Source organism: Streptopelia decaocto (assembly GCF_964273445.1).
Source record: "Streptopelia decaocto genome assembly, chromosome: 26".
Taxonomy (NCBI): Eukaryota; Metazoa; Chordata; class Aves; order Columbiformes; family Columbidae; genus Streptopelia; species Streptopelia decaocto.
The window spans coordinates 91,177-111,549 of record NC_138681.1 but is presented as its reverse complement, the minus strand read 5'-3'; the positions used below and the strand labels follow the sequence as shown (position 1 = coordinate 111,549).

The 20,373-nt window shown below is 46.3% G+C and overlaps 1 protein-coding gene across 3 annotated transcripts; it reads right to left on the bottom strand.

Annotated features, from left to right (window-relative positions):
* Positions 1-255: 255 nt before the first annotated feature.
* Positions 256-20,311, bottom strand: COPA (COPI coat complex subunit alpha). Of its 3 annotated transcripts, XM_082073078.1 has the most exons (33): positions 20,209-20,311; positions 19,961-20,074; positions 19,050-19,123; positions 18,653-18,733; positions 18,318-18,394; positions 17,745-17,854; positions 15,634-15,743; positions 14,929-15,028; positions 14,232-14,367; positions 13,714-13,796; positions 12,967-13,117; positions 12,512-12,578; positions 12,351-12,426; positions 10,232-10,314; positions 9,110-9,249; positions 8,108-8,193; positions 7,551-7,689; positions 7,038-7,200; positions 6,780-6,926; positions 5,810-5,999; positions 5,593-5,688; positions 5,153-5,241; positions 4,787-4,910; positions 4,419-4,508; positions 4,228-4,337; positions 3,982-4,059; positions 3,713-3,781; positions 3,358-3,494; positions 2,560-2,746; positions 2,368-2,478; positions 1,578-1,739; positions 1,283-1,477; positions 256-960 (listed from the first exon to the last, which is right to left on the bottom strand). In XM_082073078.1, the coding sequence occupies exons 1-33, from the start codon at positions 20,246-20,248 to the stop codon at positions 901-903; spliced, it is 3,675 nt and encodes a 1,224-aa protein (XP_081929204.1). In that variant the 5' UTR covers positions 20,249-20,311; the 3' UTR covers positions 256-900. The 3 variants fall into 3 exon arrangements, with proteins under 3 accessions (XP_081929204.1, XP_081929205.1, XP_081929206.1); XM_082073079.1 differs by lacking the exons at positions 19,961-20,074; positions 20,209-20,311 and having other exon boundaries at positions 18,653-18,795; positions 19,050-19,114; XM_082073080.1 differs by lacking the exons at positions 19,961-20,074; positions 20,209-20,311 and having other exon boundaries at positions 17,745-18,394; positions 18,653-18,795; positions 19,050-19,114.
* Between the last annotated feature and the right edge of the window lie 62 nt (positions 20,312-20,373).

Below are 20,373 nucleotides of genomic sequence, written 5' to 3'. Positions count from 1 at the left end.
CATGCAAGGTAAATGCAAAGGCAGGAGCATTACCAATAAGGATAATTTCAGTACTGGCACCACTGATTACACACATAATCAACAGAAGCAGCCCCTACTGGCATAATAAATTATTTCAGGACTACAGCCTCCATTTTCTGTGAACTTCAAAACCCTCCAAGTTTGGCAGCTTAGGGGCGTGAAGGGGAGATGAGATGAGGAAATTAAGTCTAATCTCTATCTCAGTAAGACCAATCGAGCTACAAGACAGGAAGATCAAGATGGTCAACTTACTTTATTCATGAGAGAAGCTGAGTATTTTAAGAAATGTTGCTAGGACAACAAAACAAAAAGTCAACACTAGCACTTGGATGATGAGCTGCTCTCCTGCCACTTCTGCGGGGAGCAGGACTGCCCCGGCGCAGGGACAGGCTCTGCGCTGGCCCCAGTTCTACACGGTGCTGTGCTCCCAAGAGAGCCAGGCTTGGCTCTCCCTGCTCTCCAGGCTGCAGCAGCATCTTCAAGCTCTTCTATCAGCAGCCAAACACTAAAGGATGTCAGAGGCAGGTGATGCCTCTCAAGCAGTTTCTACAGAGTGTACTATGCAGTAACTGGAACTCAGCAAGAGTCATCCTTTATCCTCTGGAAAAGATTTGCCTTCAGAAAATCATGCATACAAAAATCATGTCAGCTGGATCTGGAAACAGAAGTGTAAGTTGCTATGACTGGGAAGCAGCAGAGAATCTGACTACAGCATTCCTCAGGGGGGGAAGAGCAGGTAAGACAGTACTTGCACAGCTACAGTGAAGAGACTAGACTAGACTAGAAGCTGGAATGGTGTGGGAGGTGAGAGTTTCCAGACTGCGCTGTGAAACGGGACCATTTACTTCCCATCTAGCACCTCCCCAGGACAGACAAGGCCTAGCGGAACTGGAGTGGGCTGATCCGCAGCCCGATGACATCTTTGCCGATCTCCGTCACCTGAGGAATAAAAGGGAGATGATTAATGCTGAAAAGCGACTCGACAGCCCAACCCCGTATGCAGCGCTCAGAGCCTAGACAGTTCTTGAGAATGCATGCTGCTGATCGCTGCAATGTTAGTCCCTGAAGGTCACTTTTAAACAACATGGTTGTTTCACAATTCCCAAACTACTCCACCTCACAAGTCTTCCGATGTTCAACCTGACCCACAACCCATGCCAGCTCAGTTTAGGGGGAGCACAGGGGAAGCTGCTGGAGGGGATTCTCAAAGGAAACATCCCAGACTAGGAGTGGGTGGTAACAGACACCAAGACTCCTTTACCGTAGTGACACGGCAGATCTGCCCATGGAACTCGGGGCAGTAGCACGCTCCGCTGAGCGGACACTTCTCCACCGGTTTGCCACGATAGATGGGTCGGTAAGAGGCGGCACAGATATCAAAGGGGTTGTGCATGTCATAATTGAGCTGGTAGGTGTCAGTGGGATTCTTCTCACACGCCGACAAGATCTTGCGAGTCTGCAAGAAGCAAGCACATCGACCACAGAGGCAGTGAGGAAGCAGTCCCAACAGGGTCTGCCCCAGCAGATACTTCTGCCCATGCACCTCGTGGACATACCTGCTGAGCCACCTCAGGCTTTGGACCCAGCTCCAGCAGGCGACGGGCGAAAGTAGCAGCTGTCTTGAAGTTTTTGAGTTTGAAAAAGAGGTTGAGAGCAGTACGCAGCACCAAGATCATGTGGACAGGCTGCAGGTTGGAGTGGGTGAAATAGGCAGCCATCTGCATTAGGGAGGAGGGAAAGTGGGGATATAATCACTACCAACCACAGGAAAATCTGGATGTCCTGAAAATGCTGCATTCAAGGCCCCGCCTTGAATACTGTGTTCAGTTTTGGGCCCCTCGCTACAGGAAAGCCCTTGAGGTGCTGGAGCGAGTTGAGAGACGGGAACAGAGCTGGTGAGGGGCTGGAGCACAAGTGTGATGGGAGCGGCTGAGGGACCTGGGGGGTTCAGCTGGAGAACAGGAGCTGAGGGGAGACCTTCTGATCTCTGAACTGCCTGAAAGGAGCTTGGAGCCAGGGGGGTCGGGCTCTGCTCCCCAGGAACAAGCGCCAGGAGCAGAGGAAACGGCCTCAAATTGTGCCAGGGGAGGTTGAGGTTGAATCCTGGGAACAATTTCTCCCCAAAGGGCTGTGGGGCATTGGAACAGGCTGCCCAGGGCAGTGGTGGAGTCACCATCCCTGGAGGGGTTGAACAGACGTGGAGATGATGTTCTCAGGGACATGGGGTAGTGCCAGGGCTGGGTTAACGGTTGGACTCTATCAGCTTGAGGGGCTTTTCCAACCAAAATGATTCTATGATTCTCCCTCATCTCCCTCCCAGTGAGGAAATTCACAGAGTTTCTGTACCTCGCAGATTCGCTTCTGCTGCTCCAGGGTCTCTTTGGGCAACTTCTTCCGCTCAATCTCCATCGAGAGTCCTACAATGTACTCCCGGCAAATAGCAATCAGCTGCTGGGCCTTTCAGAGAGGGAGACAGAGTCAGGCATTCAGCCTCCTGCCCCACAGGCATGCAGACAACAGACAGAGTCTGCCCCTCACCTCAGCGATCTCCTGCTTGTTATCCACCACCAGCAAGGGCACGCTGAGCAAGATGGAGCGGAACTTCTCCACGGCCTCCTCAAACTTGCCAGCCGTAGTCAGCTGGTAGCAGATCTGCAGGCGCTGGATCAGGTCGTTCAGTTTCAGCCCAACGGCAGGGAGGGCATTCTTCAAGCCAGCTTCTTTCCTGGGGGCACCAAAGATGGATTGAGGGTACAAATGACACCGCTGCAGAGGCCAGCAAGAACACAGGCATTGTCTGCAACTTGTCAGAAATGTTTTGACCCAGGGCCACGCTGTTTTTCTTGGCCATCAGCTTAGCACAAAAGACATACATGCTTCCGTAATTCTGCCCCCACAATACTCAGCTTTGTGTTAGCACAGGTTGGGAAGTGTGGCTCATTTTTCTACAGCAGCTTCCAGACATCACTGTAAAAATACACCTGTGGTTCTCTAGATGCCTCAGACCAGCTTTGTCAGAGGCTAGTCCGAGAAAACACAGTATCCCAACTACCTCACCCTGGTTTTAATCTCTAAAAAAATGAAAGTGGTTCTTTAAAAATCTTTACATCTAGCAGCAGAAATATCCCACTAAAGACAGAATGCTCCCTGTTCATATCCAGCAAACTGGAAGGCTCCTCCCAGGTTAAAGGTTGGTCTCAATGATATTTAAGGTCCTTTTCAACCAACATGATTCCATGATTCACAACAGGGTGAGGAGACGTTGCTCTCAAGGAGTCTGGGAGGTAGACAGCACAAGGAAAAGAGCAGAGAAAAGGAGCTGACCCGGTTGCTTACCAGTTGCGATGCGGGTATCCGTACATGGTAGGGAGACACGGCAGGGCTTGGTAGGTTGTGCGGCCACGGGCATAGGTCTGCAGGAACAGCTGCTTGTAGGGTCCAAAGTTTGTTACTCCTACCTGGTCATGGAGGAGCTGAAAAAGACATTGATCTGCTGAGTAAAAGTTGTCCAGGGCAGTAGAAAAGCTGCACAGACATAACTCAGGCTCACAGCAGCTCTTATTTTATACAAAGAGAAAACAATGCACAAAATGACTCACAAAAGGACACAAAATGAAGCTTCAGACTGGATCACAGCACATGGGGGACAAGGACGCAATTTTTTCCCTAGAAACTCCAGGGGGAAACTTACTCTCATTGCTGTCTCAAAGGAACCTGCCAGAATGTGGTCCACAGGAAGCTGAGAATTGTTACACCACACCTACAAGAAGGGAAGAGGAAATACAAGAGGAAATGTGTATATGTGCACATTAGTCTTACCTACCCTCATCACCCCCAAGTCCCCTTAACAAGTTCTTACGCTGTGCTCACACAAGTGTTCACAAGAAGGACTGAACCCAAAAAAAGAGTGCCAAATTAGACTGTTTCTGAGAATGACAATGAAAAGATCTGTGCTGTTACCTGAGCAGGGCTGGTGCCCTTGGTGGGTGGCACAAAGAATCCATCCTCAGCTGCTCCTGCTGGACCTGCAGGAACATCCTGGGGGAACACGCAGAGCAGTGAGTATCATGGAAGTCTCCAGCATCCAGACGAAATCAGAGCTGGCCACAGCTATGGTGACCAAGCCTCTGAAGAAGCCCAGAACACATTTCTCCCACCACTACAAGTTGTCATTGCTACAACTAGGCTACTTCAGAAGCCTCCTACCAGTTCAGGGGGAAGATCCAAATCTTCCTCAACTTCCCATCCACCTCCATCTTCTTGTCCTTTACCTAGACCTTCCTCTCCAAAGCCTTCTCCAGCATCCACAAAGCCATCTGCATGGAGTGGAAATAGTCAGAGCTCTTACACAGATGCATCCTTACACTTCTGCAAGAAAAACTCTTAAATTCCCCCACCTTCATCCAGCTGCAACTCTGCATCTTCTCCCCAGCCCTCAGTGCCAACAGCGTCAATATCAATATCGGCAGCCAAGGCTCCTCCTTTGCCTGCAAAAAGGGCAGGATCCTCCATTTACTCATTTCTGAGGTGGTCAGGTGTTAAGTAAAGAATTGCATTAGGCCAGCACCCTCCTCTCTAATTGTCAAGTCCCATCTTGTGGTAGAAGGCCAAAGATTTGAGAGATTTGCCAAAGATGGTGTAAATGCCATGTGAGCTGGATTCCAGCTTCTGTGAGGTTAACGGCAACAGTTCAGGAACCACGGAGACAAATATCTGCAATCTACATATCCCAGCTTAATGCAGCTTTCCAAATGCAAAGCAATACCTTTGCTAGCAATTGTTCCTTCAAAGAACCCCTTGGAGACAGTCAGCAATGGCCAGTTGGTATCCAAGGGCATGACAGGAGCAGGAGGCTGCAGCAGTTTTGCATTGTGATCAATGTCTGGAATCTGACCAGAGAGGAGCAGAAAATGGTTAAAGGCCACATAAGGAAAATCCGATTCTTTGACCTACCTACCTCCCAGTGGCACAGACAGTCTGAAGCCTGAGAAGTGGTGACTGGAATGGAGACAGTTCCTCCCTCCCAGCAAGGAGCTGCCTCGCCAGTCACACTAACACCAGATCCCACTGTCATATTCCCAAACTCTAGAGCTCTTGTAACAAAGTAGAAAGCATTAGTCAGTCTGCTAACCATTTCCTTTTCGGGATCAAATGTCTCCTTCAGGCTTTCAGCTTCCTCATCCAGACCATGAGTTGCAGCCGTGAGATAGGCCAGAGACTCTGAAATAAAATATAATTAACATGAGTGGACATTCTTCATTGACTAGAGAAAGAAAAACTTCTCATAGCAGCACACATGGCCACACTGTCACAAAGGAAAGATGAGCAGCACAGCAAGGTGCAGAATTACACCTTTAGGGGTGTCACTAGAAGGTGTAGGCAATGACTGACCATTTGAATATCATCTACAGTTGACTCGGGTCTCCTGGATGGTATTCAAGCTCTTGGGTTATTTTGTGCTCATCTGATTCAGTTTCTCAGGGAAGGGATTATATTGATCTGCCTCCAGAAAATACTGTTCATCCCAACTACCTCCCCAGCTTCTCCCCACATTAGTTTGATATTACTCACTTTGCCCGCAGTTCTTCAGGATCCTCACTCTTTCTGCCACATCTCCTAGATACAAGGCATTCTGGTAGTGGCCGCTCATATCCTTACGGATCTCAGCTAAAACAAAGGAAAAATGAAGTCTCAATATCTTCTACTTTGGGAAGTTATGGGTGTTATTTCCCTGTGGGAGTAACACTCAGATCTTCTTATCTCACTCTGCCAGCACCCTGGCACTCACCTATCTTCATCATCTTCCGAAGCTTCTCCAGATTGCCAGTGATGAGATAGAGGAAGGAGAGTCTATCGAAATTCTTGGTGCGCTGGTAGCACATCTCCACAATCTGGTGATTTCCCTGCAGCAATGCCACTTCTCCCAGTTTCTCCCAGCAATTCTTGTCATCCAGAGCCTTGGCTGCTTCCAGAGCAATCTAATGAGAGAAGTGACATGGTGACAAGGGCTTTCCAGAAAGCACTTTTCTCTGCAGGCTCCTGTTGATAATGCCTGTGATGGAAAGCATGGGATTACAAGGATCACTGCACTAAATCCTGCCCCAGCTGAGAGGCCGGGCCTTAGCAGGGCTGCTATCATTCTCAACTCTATTGTTGTTATTATCACTTAAAAGAATGAATCCTGGCTGCAATTGCTAACCTAAAGATATGTAAATCCCTTCAGTTTTAGGTCAGTCTGACAGAGATAAGGGTGACTTGAAAAATACTTAATCAGTGAGACTGACCTTGCAGCTTTAGACATGTGGTAGCCCGCACGATTAGTCAAGTCTTGTTTTAACACATATCTTGAGACTGTCGGATAAAGCGTCCCTTAGCTGAACATTGCTGTTGGATAAGTGTCTTTTAGCTGAACGTTGATCATTATACACTAAAGGGATTATGTAATGCAATATGCAAACGTGTCACCAACTGGCTCTTTCAAATGTGAATGTAGTGATAAGATTTTGTATATAATGGCTGTTACTGTTCTTTCTGGTGTGCTGGCTTTATTCCAGCATTCAGGCTTACGCAACTCTGTAATAAACAATAACTCATTTTTGGTTTTGCACGCCAGGTGACAAAACCCTGGTTTTGCGACACTATCACTCTCAGCTAATATTTCTTCTTCTCAATACTCCTCCTCCTTGCAGCAAAAAGTAAGGTTTGCAAGTGGTGCCCTACAAGGACGTGCCTTTGTCACAGCACCACTGTCACCTCACCTCAATGTTGCCACACTCCAGCGCGAGGCTGAAACGGGTCTTCTCATCCTTGACAAAGTGCAGTGCCACCTCGGGGTAGCCTTTTTTCTGCAGGTAGGCAATGATGGACTGGCCCACAAGCTTCGCATTCCTCACCATGTGTAGCACCTGCAAAGAAAAGGCCCAAGCACTGAAGCTGATGCCACCACTTGTGAGGAATTTTTCTATATCCTCAGGCCACAGTCAAGGAAGAGTGCAGGGTTTCTCATGCCACCTCACCTCATCATACTTTCTGTTGATCAATGCCAGCTTGAATTTGAATTCTGTGGGATCAATAGTGAGGACTCTGGGGCGGCACTCTCTGTCCAGGCAGTAGACGTTGTTCCCCTTTACGCGGGTCACGTAGATAGGCAGGTCCAGGGTGCGGATAATTCCGTGATCCCTGCGCCAACACACAGCACACGTGTGACACATGTGCCAACACAATGTATCTGTATGACCACATCCCCTACCTCAAAAAGGCCCCTACACTCTGTGTGTTATTTTAGGCTGACTTATAAAAACAAACCCCAGTCAGATGAACAGTGCAGCCATCCAGCCCAGTGATAAAATACCAGTGCACCAGGTAAGCAACCAAACATGAGTATTTAGCTCTTTAGGTATGTCCATGCTGTAATAGAAGTGCCATTTCAGAAGCACCAGCTTTGGCATCTACAAAAAAAAAACCCATGGTAGTGTGCACAAGGTCCGGTAGTTCAAGGACTGGACTGAGTGCACGACTCCCAGACTCACCCTGTGGTGACAGCATATTTGATGTGATTGCTGGTGGTGTAGATGAAAACACCGCTTTCATCCCAGGCACCGCTCTTGACACGGATGTTTTCATGGATATTACACAGTGACTCCAGCTTTCTGTTGCATATCATGATGGCTGGAGAGGAAAGCCAAAAGAAGTAAGGCTAGGGAACCCTCTACTGTTACAAATCTGCCTCAGAATAACAACATGTCTCTTCCATAGTCCCAGCAACAGGACTATATTCAAAGAGTCAGACACTAAGGAGTTGATGGCAAAAACCAAAATTGTCACCATGTGCCTCTGTTTTATAAAAGGGATTAGCTGGATCATTTTGAGGAGTACAAGAAATCCTCTGTTTTACAAGCTTGCAGGAAGGTTTTGCTGAAGAAAGGGCCCACACTGTGAATGTCTTCAGCTGCACCTTTACTGCTGGCCCCCACAATGAATGGTTTCTCTAGCAGGTCACACAATCAGGGGCTCTGTTCCCAAGCAAGGAAGGAGCTACTGTGCACTAGGATCCAGGTGAAACACTGTGCCCCCCTGCCCTGCTTACCGTGCTTTGCCAGCAGAGCGACGTGAGACATGTCAGCCGACCAGATGACGTATTTCACCTTGGAGATCTTCACAGAGGCCAGAGTTCTGGAAAAGGAAAGCACTGACATCAGAGAGTTGAACAAGGTGACCAAGCTGTGCAAGAACTACCAGTACTCAACACCCTGAACCCACTTTGTAGATGCTCTGAAGCTCCTTTTTGCAATTCTGAAGCTATAAAATCATGAGGCAGAATTGCGTGTCTCTGCAGTCCAGTTCAGTAAAATAAACCTCTCTCCACATCTGTGCAGTAACAAATACACTTGAAGTGACAACTGACTTCAAAACCTGGATTTCTGATGGGGTTTTAGGGATGGATTGAACAGAACAAGGGAAATAAGGTATTTCTAAGCAGCATTTGCTTTGCTAATATATTTGCGACTTCCCAAACAACGCTAGAAAAAGAAAGGCATAAAAATAAGGAAATTAAAGTCATGAGGCATGTTCTGAGATGCAAGTGATCAACATGGACTGTATCCATCTGCAGATAATCCAGAGCCTTCTCAAGCCTACAAAGATGGCAAAAAGCACCAATTCCTTGCCTTTGTGGCTAGCAACACATATACCAGCACAAATAGGTTGCCACATTCCAATTCAAGAATGTTTTGAGCAGATATAAAATCTAAGGGACAAGAAATCAGGCAGGCTTAGCTTGACTTAGTTTGAGTTTATTCATTTCCCTCCACTTTCACAGCACCTGATTCTGCAGTCGCAGGATTTACAAGGGTATGGCACACACCTCCCTGTGATAAATAAACGGCACAATGCCTGCAGCATAAATTGCACCTTGGCTACGTTCGCACTCTGCTCTTCATACCAGTTGTTAGCTGTGGTTTGGATCAGTCTGACACAGCCTGCAGCTGATGCTAAGTTCTAGAGTGCATTAATAGCTGTTACTTGTCCCCCGAGGACGCAGCCAGCAGGATCACGATATTAACATTTCTCCCAACAGACCACATCTTACCGCTTCTGCTGCACGTCAAACAGGGTGATGGAGTCTGCATCTCTCAGTAACAGGTTCCCTGTGCCAGCATAGAAAATCTCATCACAGTTTGGCACCTGCACCTTCTTTGTAATCTCATTCTTCAGGTTTTTGATGAGGATCTGCCGTTTGATGAGAAGAAACATAACAGCACAGGACAGTTAGATCAATTCTACAGTTAGGTAGAGTCTACAAAGAAATTCAGGATTATTTGAACTCGGAATTTTGTGTAGCTAAGCCTCGGTGACAAGAGGCCAAAAAAAGAGCTTCAGCCTTTCTTGAAGGATGGGACTTTATCCTGCTAGAAAACCTGACCCCAGGTTTGCCAGGGTGCAGACACAGCGCACCCTTTCTTTTCAGCCCCACTGCTGTCAGGACTAGCTGGCTGGTACAATTCGCAAGCCCTCTCTCCAGTGAGTATATGAGCAATGTAAAATTAGGGAAAAGTGAGAGAGAACACAGTGTAGCTGGAAAAAGGAAATGTGGAAGTTGAGACAGGAGAAAGGTAAGAGGAGAAAGGGAAAGAAGGGAGAAGTAACAGAACAGGTATGAAATAAACTTGAACTTACTAAGCAAAAAAACAAACCAACCAACCACACCCTAAATTAAAAAAAATACAATATCCTCCATGGGGCAAAGAGCAAAACTTGTCTTCCCCTTCACATCAAGTAAATTCAAGCAGGGAAAACTTTCCATGACTGTCTTTCCCCTTTCTCTTATTGTACTCCGTACGTGAGAACAAAGAGCTTTATAAAAACCGAACCTGTATTTTCCCTGTTTCCACATTAATTTCATGGTATGAACATGGCCTGGGTGCCTTCCCAGCCCTGTTCTGGTCAGCATTCATTCCTAAACTCACCTGCTGCAGCAGGCAACCAGCAACCAAGGTAAGATCTACTGTCAAAGGAGTTCAATAATATTTCAACTCATTATATTTTCACTATATTTCTTCACGTGTGCTTGCAGCTCACCCTGACAATGCCTTGCCAGTCTACTCTGATCTCCAAAATTCCATTAACCCAATCTCCCCACTTTCCATCTGCGTGCTTCCAAATGACAAAATATCCTGTTAAAAGGACGGCCCTATAGAGCCTGTCCCCTTACCGAATGCATGCGATCCAGGACTGCGAAGCGGTTCCGAGCGACCCACACAGCTGTCAGCCCAGAGGAACGCTTCCCTTCAGGGGCTGGGGAAGAGCAAAACACAGGCAGTGAATAAAACCTCTGGCAGGCTCTTACACCAACACATTAGTCAGTCTTGTTTGATCCCATATTGGCCATCGGAGCCGCCTCCTACTAATTCCTATTTAACCCCAGGCTATTCACGAGACTCATTTCCACACCGATGTCCTTTCAGATGGGAGCGTGGCCAGCACCAGCCCTTCTCCCCAGCCAAGGGACGACAAGTGGCCGTCGGTCCTGCCAACGCCGCTGCTTGGCGCAGGAGCCAGCCATCCTGGGCGACAGCACCGTCTGTCAAACTAACGAGCAAGAGCCTCCTCGTTGGCCAAACAAACCGAGCAGTGAGGGTCCCAGCTTCAATGCAACCCCCCCGCAAAGCGATGTAATGAGCTGGAGGAGAAAGGCTGCACTCTCCCCAGCACGCAGCTGTGCTCCTGCTTTTAAAGAGCGAACACAAACACTCGTCATGTCAGATGCATAGACAGAGCAGTACTGCAGGACGTGCTTCAGACGTGGAGGTGGCTTTCGCAGCAGCAGAAGAGAACAGAGAAGCAAAGCGAGAGAGCTGTTGCTGTTCTGGTAAAATAAAACTTTGGTTTTCAGTCTCTTTTTGCAGCAGTCCTCCCGCTGCTCAGCACGAGTGGTTTCAGAGACTCACGCACCACACCAAGTGCTATTTCGCCAAGCAAAGTACTATTTGTGGCAGATCAACATCCAAATAAATGATGAATTAAACGTGAACTGTCTCAGCCCTCATTTACAACCCAACACAAGAAAGACTCGTCTGAATTCAGCTCGCAGCTCTGCTTGGGGTTTTCTGATGGCAACTTCACCTGTTTTTCAGACTCCCCACAACTCAACATTTTTACTGGTTTTAAGTCTTTAACACTGACTGTAGATCAGGCAGAAAACTATTTAAATATATTACCCAGAATTAAAGAACGGTAAGAAAGCTTAGTTTCCCTTGTAGGTTGGGTAAATAAGCAGGAGGACATGAGGATGGCAACTCCAAAGCATGTGTTAAATATCTACATGATAGTCCTGGAGATCATGAGAAGGCTGCGAACGTGGTGGCTTGTTGGAGAAGGTATTTATCAGTCCATCAAATTTTATGCTATTCCTGCAAATGCATTAAGAGCTCCCAGTTTTCATGAGGTAAAGACATTTCTTCCTCTGGAAGAAGAATAACCCCTTTTGTCATTTAAAGGGTCACAAGCTGGGTGTCCCCAGACAAGTCAGCTTCGAATGCCTCACTCAACCTAAATATTTGAAACATATTCAGTAAAGTTTAAGCTATATAAAGTTACTAAAAGGCTCCATTTCTCTTTCTCTCCCCAAATACACCTGCTGGCCATACTCAGCAAAGAAATCTTCCCTTCATTAGATCCAGAGAAACCAATAAATCTATAACGAGTGAACTGGATTCCAGTCTCACTCATCCATCACTCCCACTCATTTCAAAATCTTTACTGCTGTGACAACAGAGGCAGGAGGAACCAGCTGGAGCTTCAGATTCCAAATGGAATTCATAGTTAGGAGAAAGAATGATTCTTTTTTCCTAAATCATGTTTTGACTTGTAAATTGCCCAAAACTGATCTGGAATTTGCTGAGAGGAATAATGACTACTGGCATCCTGGTGCTGTCACTTTTACAGCCACTTGTTCAGAACATAAAGGCTCTTAGAACAAAACCTATCTGATTAAAATCCATCTTTGCTGACGAGCCAGGAAGGCTGCCTGCTGAGCAGAAAGGGAAAAATGGAAAGTTCCTAATAACAAAATTATAAAATATATATTTGTAGCAGTAAAAGTTTGGGATGAACATGAATTTTTCAAGTCAGTGTAGTGTGATATAGTGAGCAGGAATCCTGCCAAATGATGTGTGCTGCAGGGGCACTGGGAAACACAGAGTCCAATGAGAGAGGCTTAGAGAAATGGAGCTTTTTTATATATAACACACACACAGTTGGAGAGTGGAGGATGGGACAGTTACACAGTAATAAACACTCACAAGGATTAATGTGAAATAAGAAATGCCTACCATCCGGATTCTGGGAGTCTGCATCCTTGGGAATGGTGTACAGGTCGTAAGTACTGTTCTCTAAGTTGCTGGCTCTCTGCAGATGAAAAAAACGTTTTGAGATAGGATTTCACAGCCTCACGGAAAGTTCTTTAGCACACTATGCAACAAAACGGACTCACTGTGCAGAGAAGGACAGCATTCTCAGCTGGGTTGTATGACATGTTGAACACAGGGAACTTGGAACCACTGAAGAAGGGTCATGAACAAAGAAAAGTTAGAGTGGATCAAGAGTCATCTTCTGATAGACACTCAGAAAAGCTAAGTTTTGTTTAATTTCCTGGATCAAAAACACTTGGAAACACTGTCAGAACATCAGCGTCTCATAAATCAAAGAACTGGTATTTCAGTTTGAAATTATTTCAAACTTAATGTTACAAAAAAAATTATATCTACACACAGATAAAAACTGACTGAAAAAGATTCTTGTAGGCTTTGTAAGTTCATATGATGGAAGAGTTGGCTGAAACTGAGGTATATGAATACAACAATATGACATATCTGTAAGCACAAAACTAGTATGGGATTCAGGATACTAGCAACACCTCTTGTAACACAATGAACACGCATCTCCCACCTTCGCAGCTGCATGACAGCAACATCTTTTGAGCTGTTGAAATCAAGCTGGCGGAGGAAACGGTCCTTCACATAGTACAGCATGTTCCCGTGCACGGCGTAAGCAGGTCTCTCCCGCTCCAGTTTAAACACAATCATGCCACCATCATGGCCTGAGAAAAGGCACGGAAGAATTTAAAACATGAATTAAATCCTGTGTATTTTCTCATTCTGAAGGTGACACTACCAAGTCTTTCAAACCAAGGAAGAACTAAAAAGACCAGTGACTTCCAGCCACGTCTGCTACCCCTCGGCCAGACTGAATTAAGAGATTCCACTTCTTTCCTCGTTAAGGGCCATGTTCCCACCCCTGTACACATTTCATAAATCTAAGATCCGACACTTTTCTAAAAACAGTCTGCCCTGCTGTCACGCATTTCTTTAAGCATCACTAGGTCCCCTGGGATCTGTCCCACCTTTTCTTAGCCTTAGAGTATTTTGGTAGTTAATGCAGAGGCTGTCTCGTTCTAAGCTTTGAACTGCAGCTGGCAAACGAGGCTATGTTCTGCTCACAGCTCTCAGACACTGCAGGAAGTTAAACAAGGATCTTTTCCCAACAATACATTTAATAAAAGCATCTGCAAGTCAGTATGTTCTGCAAAACATGCTAAAGAAATGCACATCCTATATGGATTTCCTATATGGAATACATTTTCTCTTCAATGACAACCTCTCAGACACTGAATGGGTCTTTATTTTTTTTTTTTACCTGCTGCGAAGAGATTGAGGTTGGGATGAGCAGCCAATACCCAAAAGCGATCATGATCACGCCGAAAGGTCTGGACGCCCGTGCTAAATGTGCAAGAGAAGGAATAGCAAATATAAAGCAACCCTGGCGTAAACTTCAGTTCCCAAAATGAAGATCCTAAGCTTTGTCATACAGACCATCTCTAGTATTCAGCATGAGTCCACTGAGAGTTCAAAACACTGTATTCAAAGCCTTCTGTCAAATAATATATTTTCATTTAGCATACTTTCAGCAGCAGTATCACTAGGGAAGTCAGCCGCCTTCTGCTTGCTTTCAGACAATTACAAGCCTTGCCCTTAGCATGTGTCTCAAAGGGACAGAGAATGCTCAAAACATGAATTCTCACTCCTGAATTCTCAAACGCTAGTGCTGTTTTAAGAGTTGCTAGTGTTCAGTTTCTCTAGAAATAACCGTAGGCCTTTCATAACATGTAAAAACTTTTATAATAAGGTTGCGTTAGATGCTTGACAAGCACTAACCGTTTAGACATATCCCAGACACGGATGCTTTTGTCTTCCGAATTGCTGAGGATCAGCTCCTGCCGCGGGTGAAAGACAGCACACGAGACGTTGTTGTAATGCCCCCGGCAAGTGTCAACCTCCCAGGCCTTTGATTCTAACCAAAAGTTGAAAAGAATGAGGAAAAGAACACTTAAACAGGCTAAGGACTGCCACAGCAGAAAAACATCAAGTACTTTAGTAAAGTGACTGCATTGGCTGATAGCCATTTGATCATTCTCTGCGATTTACACTTAAGGTCACTTTTTAACCACGAGCACAGCTCAAGTGAAAAAAAAAAAAACAACAAATAAATCAGTTTGCCAAAAGGGCCACAGTTGAGACGGACTGAGCTGACAAAAGCATGACCACTCCTGGCTCTCAAATCATCTCCCTTTCTTATTCCATTGATGCATACTCAAAAAACTTCAGAGTCAAGCTCTACTCCTGCAAGTTTCCACCCAGCAGTGCCTGTAAATCAGAGGCAGCTAAAGGTGTTTGCTAGACAACTGAGCTCTCCTCAAATTGCAAGACAATGCTGCTGGAGATTATTTACCTCTCATGCAGACATGTTTGCAAAGCGCAAGTTACCTCCAGGTTCAGCCTATAGATGTCCTAACATAACTTTCAAGTCTCAGCCCCCTTCTTTGTGCCGGCTCCAGCGGGAGAACTTTCTCACCATTCATCCGCCAGATCTTCACTTGCCGATCGTCAGCTCCGGACACTATAAGTGGCATTGTCGGGTGGAAGGCAGCCCAGTTCACCCCACGATCGTGGCCCTACAGGCAAAAAGAGAGACCACTTGAAGCAATTTGGTGACTGAATGGAATGAACAAAGGAAGGATGAAGCAACAAAGACTGTGGATGGGCTTGCCAAGACACAGCTTTCCCCCTTTTTATACACCATACTGCTCATGCTGAATGCTCACAGATAGTAAAAGCATTCTTATAGATGCCCACGATAATAAGCTTTGCAGATACTGTTTTTCACCAGTAGAACAAAGCTGAAGCTCAGCAGCAGAGCAGCACTACATCCCAGCTTTAACAAGCCATTTACAGATGGTTCTCTCTACCATAATCTCCTCTGTTGCTTCCAGTAACACAAGGTAATAACATCTGTTATTTAACTAAGCTTTTGGCAGCGTAGAGACAACTGTATCAGTTTGGTTACAGCACAAACTTCTCCAGATTTCCATTTTTAAACTTCCCAGAAAAAGGAGTGCCATAATCTGTAAGAACATGTATCTCTATAGAGCCGAGTCCGGTGTTTTAGCTCTTTCCTCCTCTGCTATTCTTCTTGGACTTTAGAGAATCATTTGTGTCACAGGGACTTCATTAAATAAATCTGAAAAGGCTGAACTGAACACACACATTGACACTGTACCTCAAGAACGTGCTTCACAACTGCATCTGTTGTCCCAAACAAATCCACGCCAGTTATTCCCCTGACATCCGATTCCACAGCTCCAGGGGATAGGTTCTTCTTCCTTAGGCCTTGTGGAACAAAGAGGAAGGAGAAGCAGAGGAGGAGGAAGCAAGAAGTATATTATCAAGACAATGTTTCTAATTTACCAACAAGTTGAGCACTCCCCTGTGCTGTTTACACACATCTTTGGGTGAAAATGGGGACTTGAAAGAATGGAAGATGGTGAGAAACATCCAAAAACCTCTTCCACTTCCTCCAAAAACACAAGCTCAGATGAGACAGACCAAAAGCGAAGTCTGCAACACAGCATATTGCAGGGAGGATTCACTTCAGCTCACTGGGGTGCAAACAGCAGCACCTCAGCAAAGGGCTGATACATTCTTATTTCTCCCCCTCTCACCCCGTCATTAATCCGAGCTTGTGCCTTTGTTGGGCGTAGGGAAATTTCACCAAAGACACTTTGATGTCCTCTTGCTTACAGATTTTGGACAAGGTGCCTAGACACAAGGTATTTTCAGGAGCTAAAACTATAGGAAATAGAGTCTGATCCTGATTCTAAAGAAAACTCATTTAACATCAAAAAAACCCAGTGCTCATAATGCCAAAACCTGCTGAAGAAAATTCCCATTGATGTCAGCAGAAGGTGCAAGTTAACAGCAGGGTTCAGAAATGGAGTTAAAGCTCAACACCCAATGCTGCCCTCTGTGAGCAGGATTGTATCAACAACAGACATCAAACAAAATGGGGAAATAATCCTTCCTGGGAGACTGCTAGAGCCAGAACAGAATCCCACAAAGGCCATAAGTAATTTGGGGGAAAAACTGTGGAGGGAGGGAATGTATTTTGAATCCGTTTCTCATCCCTCTGCAGGTTTCTGCACACTAGCATTCTCACAGTGTCACGTCTGACTGGAGCGGCAGCTGAGTCAATAACTCAGAGCGTCTCTAAAATCCCCCATCACACATCAGCTGAGAGGGAAAAAAAAAAAAAGGGCTGTACTATCTCCAAACCAATTTGGCAGCTGGAACTCTGCTGAGAGAGAGCATTTGTGGGAGAATGCAGCAGCAAAGAGCACAAGAGCTGTTAAATTCCCCATGCTGGCAGCAGAGAGGGGGACAGGTTTTAAATAACTGGGATATCCTGTCCCTAGCCCCTACTGTTGACACAGCTGGTCACGTCTGAGCGCGCACTACAAATAACGCTGCATGCCCAACCAAAACTGCAATGGCAAGAGCGGATGAAGGGTCTCTGTGTCACAGCCCCACCAGTCCTGCCCTTCCCTCCCTCCCACCAATCCCTGATCTCCATCTGGTATTTTTTTTGTTCCTAATTTTTCCTTTAGGAATCGGATTTCATCCCACGAAGTCACCCTGCAGCCTAGGTACAACCTAAGAAATAGCAAAGATATCAGTACTTCGGATTTTTGTCTTGCAGCTCCTGCTCCACTCTTCATTTAGAAAGCAGACAAGCAGGCTGAATGTTGACAGAATTCCTAATAATATTTTCTCCCTGTCACCACCCACAACTAGGCTACCAAGAAAAAACCCCAAACCCCTAACCCCTTCCCTTTTGGCAACCCATACAGAGATCTTTTCTTCTTTCTCTCAGAACAAATGACTTACTGCTGCCTCCAAGAGTTTGTCAAGGGGACAAAAGTGATTCAGAATTTTCTAAAATTATCCTCCAAGTCACACTATGTCACTTGTTGCAATACTCATTGCTTATGTTGGCTATAAAATCAGACTGGGAGATAAGGTTGCAAAATCTCCATCTTTAGAGGGTGTTTTGGCTGCACAAAACCACAGCTCACCTCATTTACTGTTGCAGAAGACTTGCTTCAAGCAAAAGGGTGGCCAAGGTGGCCCCCAGAAGTCCCTTCCAGGCACTATCCTACAACTTCACGGAAATGGAGGGGAATAAGTCCCCACCAATAGAGAATTTTCTAATTCTCTGCCTGAGGTTCCTGCTCTCAGACCCAACTTGTTCCTTCCTGCCTCAATTTGCTTTCAGCAATTGCAGTTTTGAAGTGGGTTTCACCATGGCGTAACCCCTCAATCTGGGCAGCTCACCAGAAATATCCCAAACGCGCACGGTCTGATCCAAGCTGGCTGACACTACCAGGTCCTCGGAGGGGTGAAACTGGGCACACATCACATAGTGGTTGTGTCCTGTCAGCACACTACAACAAAAAGGACAGAAAATACCATTTAAACATAAAATGTATTATTATTAGAATTCAAATTTGCACCAACAACAAGAAGCTCCGTCTGGGGAGGGATGATACAGGATTGCTAAATGCTGCTCTTCAAGAGGTACCACACCTCAACACCAGGCACTTCTGTTCCTACAAAGAGCACTCAAGGGCCGACCTTCTGATATCAATAACTTCACAGGCTTTGGTGCCGACATGTATTATTTTAACCTCCAAAAAAAGTTCAACCAAACAACACATTAATTTATGAATACAGGCCTAGTGGCATCAGAATAAATGAGGAAAAGACTGACAGAAAGATTCAGAACTGATCGGATCCCGTTGTCGGTTCTGTTCCTTCAAATAAGCGCAGCTTCTGCTTGAACATGACAAAAGATCACAGTTCATCCCCAAACAGTCCAGCTATTTTTAAAGTGCCCATTCATTTTACCAAACACAAGTTCTGGACTGCCAGTTCCAAACCCGAATGGTCTGGTCATCAGAAGCACTCAAGATCCAGGGATATTCCTAAAAAGACAAAATATGCTTATATGAAATGACGCACATCTCAGACATTCCCTCCCCACAGGATATTTTCCAACTATCCCCAGAAACAACCCATTTTAAATTTTATTCAAGATCTTGGAAGCAGAATTTATGTCTCTTACACTTCTACAAAAGGCTATCACAGCTGGAGCAGCCTCAAAACAGCAAATCCAGCAGAATTTCTTTAGCAAAGGGAGGAGGCACCCAGCACCCCGGTAAGCATGAGAGGAGCTTACATACATGGTGGAAGAATGTTGTGCGAATATAATCCAAGTGCCCGAGCAGAGTGAAGAGACAACGACGCAATTTGTAATTCCAGACCTGCACAACACAGGAGCAGAACAACGACTCTACACGTCTCCACCACCGAGATTTGTTTTGTCCTTTTTCAAGAGATTCAAGATTTCAGTTCAACTTCAAGCCTCTCACTTCCATATTAAAATGTGTTTCTAACACTACAGAGACTTCAACTCGCTGCACTCAACTCTAATGTCTATGAAACAGGAGCACTTAAATACCCCAAAACTAGTTCCCTTCCCCACCACACACTTTCTCATCTTTTAACCAGTTTCTTTCCACATTCCCTTCCCTAGACAATGCCTTTGAGAGAAAAAGAGCTAAAGGGATACAATTTTACCTTTATTTTATAATCATCACCTCCAGAAACAAAGAGAGGCTGCTGCTTGTGGAAATCAATACCTCGAACAGGTCCTGCAAATAGGAAGAGCAGGTTGGACACAACAAGACAGTTGACAGCTGGAGCAGCCCCTTGAGCAAGTTAAAAGATGACAATTCACATTCCTCCTCACTCCTGCTGCTACTGGTAAATTAAGAGCTCCAGCGTAATACTGAAATGTTATATAACAGTCTGAGATCTCACTCCCAAATGTGCTTTTTTTTCATCAACACGCCTGCAACAAAGCATCACAAAACATCCAGAACTTTCAGATCTCTATTTACAGGATCATTTTCACACTAGAAACAAAATTATTACCCCAATTTATGCATATGCAAGCAAAGCTGGAGCACAAGTCTGATGAGGAGCAGACGAAGGACCTGGGGGGGCTTCAGCCTGGCGAACAGGAGCTTCTCACTCCCTGCAACTGCCTGAAAGAAGGCTGGAGCCAGGGGGTTTGGGCTCTGCTCCCCAGGAACAAGCGCCAGGATGAGAGGAAACAGCCTCAAGTTGCACCAGGAGAGGTTGAGGCTGGATCCTGGGAACAATTTATTCCTGGAAAGGGCTGTGGGGCATTGGAACAGGCTGCCCAGGGCAGTGGTGGAGCCACCATCCCTGGAGGGGTTGAACAGATGGAGATGAGGTTCTCAGGAACATGAGCTAGTGCCAGGGGTGGGAGAACGGTTGGACTTGATGACCTTGAGGGGCTTTTCCAACCAAAATTATCTGATGATTCTTTAAAGCTCAGCACCAGTGAGCTGGCCCCACAGAAACACAGAGGAGTCCAACAAGCCTCAGCAACACTCGGGCTCAGCCTCCCTTCCTCCTCTCACTCTCCCCTCACAAGCACCAGCTCCCCCCAGCTCACTGACCGTCGTGCTCATCGAACTTGTCGATGAGGGTGCACATCCGATAATCCCACAGCTGGATGACGCCATTGTGCAGGCTGGTGAGAATCCACGGCCGCTTGGGGTGAAAGCTGAGCCCTGCGAGGCACCGAGAGACCCGTCAGCGAGGCCTCCGCGCACCGGGGAGCCCAGAGACCCGGAGCAGCCCCGAGGGAGTTCCCGGCAGAGCCCCCCGGGCCCCCATCACGGCCTCAACCGTGTCCCGCCGTTACCTTTCACCCGGGCCGACTTGGTCTCGAACTTGGTCAGCATCGCCCTCCGCCCCGGCGCTCTCCACCGCCCCGGCCCTCCACGTCAGCGCCCCGGAAGTGCCACCAGCAGACTTCCGCTTCCGCCACCTCCCCGAGCATCGAGTGTCAGTCCTCCCGCCTGCGCAG

Bases quoted from the DNA above. Each gene is read 5' to 3' on its own strand.
- COPA (XM_082073078.1), bottom strand. From the start codon at position 20,248: ATGCTGACCAAGTTCGAGACCAAGTCGGCCCGGGTGAAAG. The intron at 7,690-8,107 runs GTAAGCAGGGCA...TTTCCTCTCCAG, and splicing joins CGCTCTGCTGGCAAAGCACG to CCATCATGATATGCAACAGA. The intron at 2,479-2,559 runs GTGAGGGGCAGA...CCTCTCTGAAAG, and splicing joins ACAAGCAGGAGATCGCTGAG to GCCCAGCAGCTGATTGCTAT.